At 53.7% G+C, this 10,989-nt stretch overlaps 1 protein-coding gene across 1 annotated transcript; it reads right to left on the bottom strand.

The window, feature by feature from the left end:
• Positions 1-2,844: 2,844 nt before the first annotated feature.
• Positions 2,845-6,048, bottom strand: TOMM5 (translocase of outer mitochondrial membrane 5). The gene is made up of 2 exons (XM_084278709.1): positions 5,891-6,048; positions 2,845-3,314 (listed from the first exon to the last, which is right to left on the bottom strand). Exons 1-2 carry the CDS (start codon positions 6,009-6,011, stop codon positions 3,280-3,282), a joined length of 156 nt encoding a protein of 51 aa, XP_084134835.1. The 5' UTR covers positions 6,012-6,048; the 3' UTR covers positions 2,845-3,279.
• Between the last annotated feature and the right edge of the window lie 4,941 nt (positions 6,049-10,989).

The raw sequence follows: 10,989 nt of genomic DNA on the forward strand, positions 1-10,989 counted from the left end.
AGGTGACACAATGTGTGTTCCTGTGACATGTCACTGGCAATGGAAAAGTGCGACAGACACTGGTGCTTGAGGCAGTGGGGTGGTTTCACCCTGGCTGGAGGCCAGACGCCCACCAAAGCTGCTCTATGGCTCCCCTTTTCAGCTGGAAAGGGGAGAAAATAGATATTGAGAGGCTGAGGGGTAAAGGTAAGGGCAGGGATATTCTACTGTATAATGTCATGCACCAGATACACCTGAGGCAGCTGGCCAGGAGGCAGGATTGCTGCTGGGAAACAGAGTGGTGGGGGAATTTGTGCAGTAACAACAATAATCATTATAGTATTGTCTTCATTATCCTATTAAACTGCTTTATCTCAACCCCCCCATTTTTATTTTATTCTTCTCCCCATCACACTGTTGGGGGGAGTGAGCAGCTGCTCAGCTGCAGTCTGGGGTTCAATCCCAACCAAGTGTGACGTTGGAAGGCATCCTGATCAGATGAGCCACTGAAAGCAGCTCCACAGCTGGAGAGATCACAGACTCATCATAGAATCATGGGGGTTGGAAGGGACCTCGAGAGGTCATCAGGTCCAGCCGATGAGGCTACTCTCCTCCACAGCTGCTTGGCCTGTATCTGCCTGTACAGGACAAGGGAAGGCGATCAGTTTATTGATCAGGTAACAGACCTATGGAACAGATGACAGGACTGCTTCATTTTCATAGGATAGCAGCATGTGGGCTGGAAGACCCCTTCGGAAGTCTATGGCCCACCCTCCTGCTCAAAGCAGGGACAGCTCAGAGCCAGACCAGGTTATTCAGGGTTTTATCCTACCTGGTCTTTAAAACCTAGGAGGATGGGGACTTGCCAGTACAGGGACAAGTTCTTCCAGACCTACTGTCCTCACGTGGAAGAAGGGTTTCCTTACAACCAGTCAAAATCTGCCCTTTCAATTTTTGCTTGCTGTCTGTCATCCTCCTGCCACACGCCACTGTGAGAAGCATCACTCTTACCTTCTTGATAACCTCCTTGTAGTTACTAGTGCTATTAGGCACATCAAACATGACAGGACCAAGAGGCTGGTGCAGAGGAGTAACAGCTTTTGCCATCTGGAGACACCCCAGAACACGCAGCCCTTCATCCCAGGATTTCAAATGGTCTGTGGGGCAGAAGCTACTGGTTTTAACCAGCACTTCCTTGGGATTGTGCCTAGTAATGCAGTTATGAGGTTTTCCTTGCCACAGTTTCTCTGGGCACCCTGTGCCAGGGCCTCCCCACCATCACAGGGAAGAATTTTTTCCTTCTATGTGATCTAAGTCTACCTGCTTTTAGTTGAAAGCCATTACCCCTTGTCCTGTCACCACGTGTCCTTGTAAATAGGCCCTCTTCAGCTTCCCTCTGGGCCCCTTCAGACATTGGAAGGCTGCAATAATGTGCCCCTGGAGCCTTCTCTCCTCCAGACTGAACAAGCCCAACTCTCTCAGATTGTCTCCATAGCAGAGATCCTCCAGCCCTCAGATCATCTCTGTAGTCTCCTCTGGACCTGCTCCAACAATTCCATGTCCTTCTTGTCCTGTGGACCCCTGACCTGGGCACAGGACTGCAGGGGGGTCTCTCCAGATCAGAATCCTCTCCCTCAACCTGCTGGCAACAAAGCCTGGGACATGGTTAGCAAGTACAAGTCTCAGAGACATTGAAGTCTCACTGGAGATCTGGTGTGCAGCTGATCATATGAGGAGCGGCTGAGGGAGCTGGGGGTGTTGAGCCTGGAGAAGAGGAGGCTGAGGGGAGACCTTCTCCCCACCTCCCCTGCCCTGCCAGGAGGGTGCAGAGAGGTGGGCGATGGTCTCTGCAGCCAGGGCACAGGAGATGGGACAAGGGGCAATGGGCTCAAGCTGCCCCAGGGCAGGGTCAGCTCAGCTGGGAGGGCAAAGTTCTTCCCTGGCAGAGCTGTCAGGGCCTGGCCCAGGCTGCCCAGGGAGGGGCTGAGTCCCCAGCCCTGGGGGTGTTTAACAGGGGGGAGATGAGGTGCTCAGGGATCTGGTTTAGCTCAGGATGGGAATGGCTGGACTCGATGATCTTCAAAGGTCTTTTCCAACCTTGTGATTCTGTGATGTGAGGACATCAAGTCACATCCTAAATAGATCTTTTAAGACTCAGGCACACAGAGAAGTGACATGAAATGGCTCCAAACACATTTCCCACTTCAGCAGCTCTGAAACTGATGCACACTAGTGAGCAGCAGCCCCAAAGTTTACACAGTCCCTCTCAGAGAGGACAATCACAACCCTCCTCACAAAGCAAGCTGCTTCCCCAAGGAAACACCCCCTATTTAGACATCAGCATAAGCAGTACAAGGTAAGAACACTCCAGGCAGCCTCTTAGTGAAGTCACACTCCTAAACTACTAATATACAGCAACTTCTCAGGCTAAAGAGCTCAATTCAAGGTACGACAAAACTCTACAACTACTGGCATGAGGCAGTAACAGGCACTGTAAAGAGCTTCCTGGGACTAAGATTTAGTTGCTCACAGTGCAAATGTGGTGGTATTCCTGCTTTACTTTGCATCAATTCAAACCCAATGGGCTCTAATTGAAGAGGAACTGGCCACAGGCCTGCTGGATAGAGGTGAACTACCTTGACCCTTCCACTTCTGAGCCTCAGCCACATGCTCATGTTTCACAGACTTGCTACTCCCTCATTTAGCAACCCGAAAAACATCACTGCCTTGTCTTTTCCACTCTCCTTCACTTTTCCTCTACACAAGTTGTTGTAAAGGTGGAGAAGAGACAAGATTAAGACAAAAGCAAGGGAAATAATACCCAGTGATCTCTAGTTTAACAGGATTATTCAATCACCACCAGAGTAAAGCGACACAACTGCTCTTCCATTTATTTCAGATCAAGCTGCTTGTCAACTGGATTCACTGAAGACTTAATTTTTCATACAGACAGGTTCAGTACGGTGGATAGCCATAGCATGTGGTGGTTTAGAGGTAGAAGCATAACAAAGCAACTTGCTAGCACTTAACACTTCATACAAAATGGAGATGGACCTTTTTGAAACAGCATTAAGACATGTTCCATCAGAGGTCATTGGCTGACAAGACTAGGGAGCATCCTGTGACCAGGACTGACGCGTCTTCCTCACCCTCCCAAGCAGGCCACCATCTTCAGGTCAGATATACTGGAGAGAAACATTTCAGAACCCTGTCAGCCTCCGGGGCAACGCTTAATTAACAGACGGGGAAAAGCAGCTACAGTCCACTTCATGTTTTCACAGACCGAGTCTTCTTCAGTGCTCATATACTGTCCAGCTTCTTCAAGACGAAAGGAGCTGAGAAAAGAGAACAAAGCAGCATGAACTTCACTCAGCTGACAACGTGTTTGCAGGGAGCCTGTGGCGAGACTTCAGCACATTTACGGGGCATCTAAAATACTCAGATTCAGGGCAACATACCACCCTCCAGCTCCCACACAGCCCTTTCTCTGCCTCCATGAGTGTGGTCCGGGGGGGTGGATCAGGATGCTCTGCGGCAGGTCGCAGCCCTCAGCCCCTTCTCACGGCCTCTGGCAGGAAGGAATGGCTTCACCGCCACTTCCAGCTGGAAGATGCGGGCGACAGGCTCAAGCACCACCTGAAGGCAGGTGTGGGAAGAGCTGGGAAATGTTGCTTTTTGCAAACTGACATGAGTTGTTGCGGGGGTTTATGCTGACTTGGGAAGCAGAGGACTCAGACTGCTTCATCAGAAATCTTTCATAGGGAATTTAGGCTGGCACATAAAATAAGGGGGGATACTTCCTGCACGTGGGACAAACAAGCCCAGGCAGCGCTCCAGGCTGGGGGAGACTGTCTGGAGAGCTGTCAGGCAGAGAAGGCCCTGGGGGTGTTGGGGGACTGTGACTGACCACGAGCCAGCAGTGTGCCCGGGGGGCCAGGAAGGCCAAGGGCAGCCTGGCTTGTGCCAGGCCCAGCGTGGCCAGCAGGTCTGGGGAGGGGATTGTGCCCCTGGGCTGGGCACTGGGGAGGCCGCAGCTGGAGTGCTGGGCCCAGTGCTGGGCCCCTCACTGCCAGAAGGACATGGAGGGCCTGGAGCGAGTGCAGAGAAGGGCAACCAGGCTGGGGAAGGGGCTGGAGGGCAAATCCTCTGAGGAGCGGCTGAGGGAGCTGGGGGTGTTGAGCCTGGAGAAGAGGAGGCTGAGGGGAGACCTTCTCCCCACCTCCCCTGCCCTGCCAGGAGGGTGCAGAGAGGTGGGCGATGGTCTCTGCAGCCAGGGCACAGGAGATGGGACAAGGGGCAATGGGCTCAAGCTGCCCCAGGGCAGGGTCAGCTCAGCTGGGAGGGAAAAGTTCTTCCCTGGCAGAGCTGTCAGGGCCTGGCCCAGGCTGCCCAGGGAGGGGCTGAGTCCCCAGCCCTGGGGGTGTTTAACAGGGGGGAGATGAGGTGCTCAGGGAGCTGGTTTAGCTCAGGATGGGAATGGCTGGACTCGATGATCTTCAAAGGTCTTTTCCAACCTTGTGATTCTGTTAATATAGTTTTGCTATTGGTTGTGTTAAAAGAATTATGGCAAAATCTCTCTCTCAAATAAGGGTTCAATTTGAACACATAGCTCTGCTAAAAAATGCAGATGATCTTGGACAATGAGATAAGGGGTTAAATCATGACTGAGGTCGTGGGTTGGAACCTAAGGCAATTAGGCTCAATAAACAGCCTTCACTACTGATTCATACTGGGGCACGAATTGCAACATCAAGGCAAACAGGAAAAACGATGTGGGGTCTTGATACCATCTAAGAAATGTGATGATTTTGGGCAGGGGTGGAATCGCCCATTAGTAAAAATACCAAACCTTTTCAGGGGCTACAAAAGTAGCCCTCAAACTGAGACCTGCATCAAGCTCTGACTACCCTCAGCCCCAGGCCCACGTCCCACCAACTCAGTTGCTGGGAAAGTAAAGATAAAGGCAAGCATCTGCAAGCTGACATTTACCTTCAAAGGGGCACAGACAAAAGGGACAAGATAACTTAGGACCCTGACAGGCATGAAGGCGCTTTGGTTGAGCCTGTAAATTTTGGAAAAAACCTCAATTCATTGAGAAACAGGAAGGAGGGGGAAAGTTCAACCTGAGGAAGACTTGGAGCTTTCACTGCTGGGACCCTCCACGACCACCACCATGGGACAGCACACAGGGGCAGTGGGGAGGAGCTGATGGAAATGACAGAATCATAGAATCACAGGGGCTGGAAGGGCCCCCCAGAGCCCATGGGGTCCCACCCCTGCCCAAGCAGGGTCCCCAGGACAGGTCAGGGCTGGAATCTCCCCAGAGAAGGAGACTCCACACCCCCTGGGCAGCCTGTCCCAGGGCTCCCTCACCCTCACCGCCAAGAAGTTCTTCCCACATTGGGGGGGAACTCCCTGGGCTCCAACTTGAGCCCATCGCCCCTTGTCCTGTCCCCACAGACACTGAGCAGGGGCTGGCTGGTTCCCCCTGCTTCAGATCATGATAAACACTGGTCATGTCCCCCCTTAGTCTAACTCAAGCTGATAATCGCCCCTCGGGACTCGCGCTAACCCGAGGCGGGACAGGCGAGGCGGGTGGGGCCGCGGAGCAGCCTGTGCGCAGAGCGGTGCCGCCTCTGCCGGGTCACCCGCCGCCGCCAGGACTGAACCGCGCTCCCGCCTGGCCGGCGTGCCTGGCCGAGGCCTGTCCCGGGCCCCGGGCGCTCCCAACGCGCGGCCGAGCTCCGCGGCGCTGCCGCTCGCTCGGGCCCGGCGCGGGGTTCCGAGTCCCGCCGGCGGCGGCCGCGCCAGGGGCCCCGGAGCCGCCTCCCCCCCCCCCCGCCCGCCCGCGGACAGGCGGCCGCGCCGGGCCCCCCCGCCCCGCTGCGGCCCGCGCCGCCCCCGCACTCACTGATCCGCAGCAGCGCCACGTAGATGAGGAAGTTGCGGACGGAGGTGAGGACGTCGCGGCGCATCTTGCGCCTCAGCTCCTCGGGGTCCATCTTGGGGCCCAGGCCCTCGATGCGGAACATGCCAGCGCCGCGATACGGACCGGCCGCCCCACGTGACGGGGCCCCACAGGCGCGGGGGGCGGGCGGGGGGCGGGCGGGGGGCGGGCGCACCGGCGGGAGGGGCGGCGCGCGGCGGGGCTGCCTCCCAGTAACGCGGCCGCGCTGTGGGCCGCGGGCGGCCTCGCGGCGCCGGCCTCCATCCCGAGGCGGGGGCGCCGCCGTGGCCTTGCCCGCCGGTGCCAGGGCCGGTCGCGCCTGGCCCAGAGTCGCAGAACCACAGGGCTGGAAAAGCCCTTTAAGCTCCTGGAGTCCACCCGTCCCTGTCCTGGGCTAAACCAGAGCCCTGAGCACCTCATCTCCCCTCTGTTAAACACCCCCAGGGCTGGGGACTCAGCCCCTCCCTGGGCAGCCTGGGCCAGGCCCTGACAGCTCTGCCAGGGAAGAACTTTTCCCTCCCAGCTGAGCTGACCCTGTGTCAGGCTGAGCTACACACACAGGTCTCAGTAGTGCCCAGGCAGAGCAGGCGGCCTACGGGGAGTTGTAATACACAACTCAGTCCTGGGCTGCTTTGAAGCTCTTTGTCTGCGGAGACACCCCATGGGGAGCTGTGTAGATGGCTCCGGCTTGAGTTGTGTGTAAACAGACTGAAGGGGCACTTCACAGAACCTGAAAAACCTGCATGGAGCCTGGCTAAGCCTTGGCTTCCTTCCACAAACATATGTCCTGAGTCCCAGTCAAACCACTACTCAAACTGTTTGACAAGCCCTAAGGATCCGCATTTGGTTTCGATGGGCCAAGACAATGGGAATATGCAAGAGATAGGGCCGGAGGTGTCAGGCCCAGCCCTGCATCCTGTCACACACATCAGCAAAATGAACCAAATGAAAGCCCTGGCACTCGAGCTCGTATCGGGAGCCGTTCCTCCAACCTTAGGAGGAGACCCTTCCCCCTTAGCCGGGCGGCTGGCTGAGGTAACGTGTTGGGAGCCCTTACCTGAGAGACGGGGTACGTGACTATGTGATATGTTTGAAGTGTGTCGCTCTGAGTGACTAACGTATGGGTAATATTTTGTGTGCTTGTGAGCTGTGATCCTGTGTTTTAGGGAAGCCACATGGTTGTAATAAGAGTATTTTGTGGATCTTTGTAATATTTTGTGTGCTTGTGAGCTGTGATCCTGTGTTTTAGGGAAGCCACAGTGGTTGTAATAAGAGTATTTTGTGGATCTTTGTGATTGTAATCAGTGTGGTCATACTTCCAAACTGCAGTAGTGAACTCCCCATTGTATCCAACAATAACCTGCAAGTGACGTACTGAATCTGTATTCTGGGTTTTTTAGAATAAATTACTATTAATTCTATTTTAAAAACCTGTGGTTCAGTGTCTTTCCATCACACCCTGCCCTGGGGCAGCTTGAGCCCATTGCTCCTTGTCCCATCTCCTGTCCCCTGGCTGCAGAGACCATCGCCCACCTCTCTGCACCCTCCTCCTGGCAGGGTGCCCTTGGCATTGTTAAACCTCATCCCCTGGTCTCAGCATGATCTCTCCCTGTCCTTATCTCAACTCCTAAGCCTCTCAATATCTATTTTCTCCCCTGTCCAGCTGAAAAGGAGAGTGACCTAGCAGCTTTGGTGGATGGATGTCTGGCCTCCAGCCAGGGTCAAACCCCCACAGAGAGCATGCACGCATATGCTCGCAGTACACAGATACACAAATATACTTGGCTGGCTACACACATCAATGCAGACATCCTCTTAAGCACTCACATACAAACGGAACAAGCACCCTCAACCTGCTCCACTTACCGGCCTGAGACCACCATGACAACACATACACACTGTAGAAAGTCCCTCAAGAAAAGTGGAAAAAATTGAGGGTGAGCTGCCCTGGAGTGGGAGGATCTACACAGGGGCTCATGGTTCTGAGGGTGCTAACAGGGATCTCCTGTGGCTCGGAGCTCTTCTTGGGTAAGCAGATGAGCTTTTCATCACCCAAGTTAGCATTCTCAAGCTGTGATCTTCCTTTTTTCCAGTTTTAAAAACAGGGGGTGTATTTCCCCTTTCCAGTCAGTGGGAACTTCACTGGACTGCTAGAACTTCTCAAAAGTGAAGACGAGTGGCATAGTCACTTCACCCACCAGTTCCCTCAGGACCCATGGATGCATCTTGTCAGGTCCCATGGACTTTTGTACCTTCAGGTTCCTTAGTTGTTCATGAACTTGATCTTCTCCTACAGTGGGCAGTTATTCGTTGTGCTGCCCCCTGACCTGGTCTTCTGTGACTTGGGCAGTATGACCAGAGCTCTTGCTGGTCAAGACTGAGGCAAAAAAAATGTGGAGTACTTCAGCCTTCTCTATATCCTGGGTAATCAGGTCACCTATTTGATTCCAGAGGAGTCCCACAGTCTTAGTTCTTCTTCAGCAGACAGAGCTTTCTGGATCCTTAAGCCCAGGCTATGAGATTCTTGTATTCTTCATAGAAACAGTTTGCCAGGCAAGCAGCAATGAGTTGGAAGCTTCCACATTTTTTAAGTGTTTTCTCAGGCAGAAGGCTTTCATCGGTCAGCTGTGTCATGATCAAAACATGGGCAATGAAGAATGCTATTTAGAGACATAATTTCTTTCTCTACGAAGTCTCATAACTTTGTAAAGAAATATTCCTCAGGCTTTTGAAACTTAGAAATATCAGAGGAAAACACATGCAGAGTTCCATCACACAGAGGTACAAAGCGAATACATGGCTTGGCATGAAGTTCTGATTTCTCCTGTTAGTGCACACCAGTCTTCATCCTCAGGAAAGAGAACTATGGCTTAATTTCTTTTTTAATTAAGCTTCTGCTTCCTGAGTGAATTGCTTTGTAAACACCATCCAGGGGCACTGGTAGGAAGGGAAATGTGATGCAGATTGTCCAGGAAGGCCGCATGAATCAGCAGTTGATGCAAAACCTTTTCTTGGGCACCTTCTAATGCTATATTAGAGTTTTCAGGCCCCAACCTAATTTTATTAAGTTCAGTGATCATGAAAGGTGTGAGACAAACTCAGCTTTTACATCAGCAAAAAAAAAAACCCAACAGCCAAAACCCTCAAAACTCCCACAGTTCTTGTAGGTGACTTTATTCCAGAGAAGAGCAGAAAAAGCAGCAAAGGTAAAGGCAGAGTGACCTGCAGTGCAGAAATACTCTGGCTAATTAGGGAATATGAAAGAGCAAAAGCAGAAAGGAACAAACCAGAAAAAAAAAATCAATACAATTCAGTAGGTGAGTCTTTGTTTCCTGACCAGGCCTGTGCTAAATAAAGAGCTGCAGATGGTTGCAGAGGAGTTTAAGCACAGGGCAGGGCATTTTTGCAGCAAAGCTTGGTGTCAGAGAAGGAAAGGAAGAGCTGACACAGTGGATACTGGTTCCAGTGTCCCCATTTGCACAGGCCTAATGAAAGTCACACCATGCCAGGCAATCTCCAAACTGCCTTGCACCCACTTTCTTTGTCCTTAGCACCAGCAAGCACTTAATGCCACGAGTTCTAGGAGCAAGAGCACTATACACTGTGGTATATGAAAAAGGTGGCTCTGCACACCCACAGAAGAGCACGGCAGGGTGGAAAACCCAAATAACTCCCTGCCCTGTCTACGCCCCGGCCCATACAGGAGTTACTAGCCCATCAGAGGCTTACCTCTGCAAGCCCAGAGGAGCACAAAGGGAGTTGGGACCACAAACAAAGAGCTCAGAGGAAGGGACATCCTGTCCAGGGCCATCCCAGGGCTGTCCCAGGAAAGGTTCAGCCCTGCAGTCCAGGCATGAAACGTATCAACAGGAGTCAACATCTGAACGTCCTTGGGACTGAGCAAGGGCCCTGCCACCAGCATAGGACATGCCATGAGGTGCAGGGGGAGAGCAGTCTGGGATTGCACAAGGTTTATTGCAGGATGCCCATGGGAGGAACCAAACATAGGGAAACACATGGTTTGGGGGGAACAATTATTAAACGTTTATTAAAAGTCCATGGTTTTCTGGTCCTGATGCTTGTCTGATGCCCTGTGCTGAATCAGCACAGTCTGTCCAGTAGCCTTATTCAACTCCACATCTCAGAGTTATCCTGAAAGAGCAATTTGCTACCCTGTGTTTGTGTCACAACAGCTCATATGTCCAGGCACAGCACCTGGAGCAGTGTGGGTGTGCAAGCAAATACGCAAGTGCTGCTGCTGATCCCACCAGATCAGCAGCAAGGAGGTGATGTGGCCAGGGAGTCAGGGGGTGTGGGTCTCTATGGGCAAGACCACTTGAGAAGCTGGTTATTGAGGTGACCAGGGCAGCCCTGTGTGTCTGTGTGTCTGCTCTGCTGTGCGCAAGCTGGGGTGGGGCCATGGCCTCGGGGACTTGTATGTGCTTGTCGGTGTCAGCAGCCAGGGAGACTGGGACCCAGGACGGCTGCTAGACTGACAGGTGGGAGCCTAGCTGCTGTGCTGTGCACACACAGGTTTAACTAGCTCCTTCCCACTGAGGGACCTTTATGCTGATCGACCAGAGAGGAGAAGCAGCTGTGACTGCTGGTGATGCTTGTGTGGTCCGAGTCCAGCTGCGCTGTGTCACAGCCACGCGGGGACACACGGTACCTGTGGCTCTGTTCGCCTCGGGGAGCACATTCTGCTGCACTGCTGGGGGGACCCGGGGGCAAGGAAGGGCTGGAGCTTTGCCGCTATCCGGCTGACAGTTTCGGCCTCTCCAAAAATATTCCAGAAGCTGGGAAAACGCGGGACTTCCTTGGAAATGCGGTGCGGAGTCAGGCGGAGCTGCTCAGAACCGGTGCAGGCGCATCGGGTGGTCTGAGGTGCCCTGCGGGGCAGGAGGGGGCAGGGCGGCTGCAGCCGTCCAGCTTCCCCCCGCGAACGGCACCGCCTTAACCGTCTTTGCCGAGGGGTCGTGGCGCCTCCAGATGAGGGTTCTCCCCGGGGCCGCCGCGGGGGCGGCGAGGGGAGCGCGGGGCGGGGCGGGGCGGCCCGCGGAGGC

Source organism: Gallinula chloropus, assembly GCF_964237585.1.
Source record: "Gallinula chloropus genome assembly, chromosome: Z".
NCBI lineage: Eukaryota > Metazoa > Chordata > Aves > Gruiformes > Rallidae > Gallinula > Gallinula chloropus.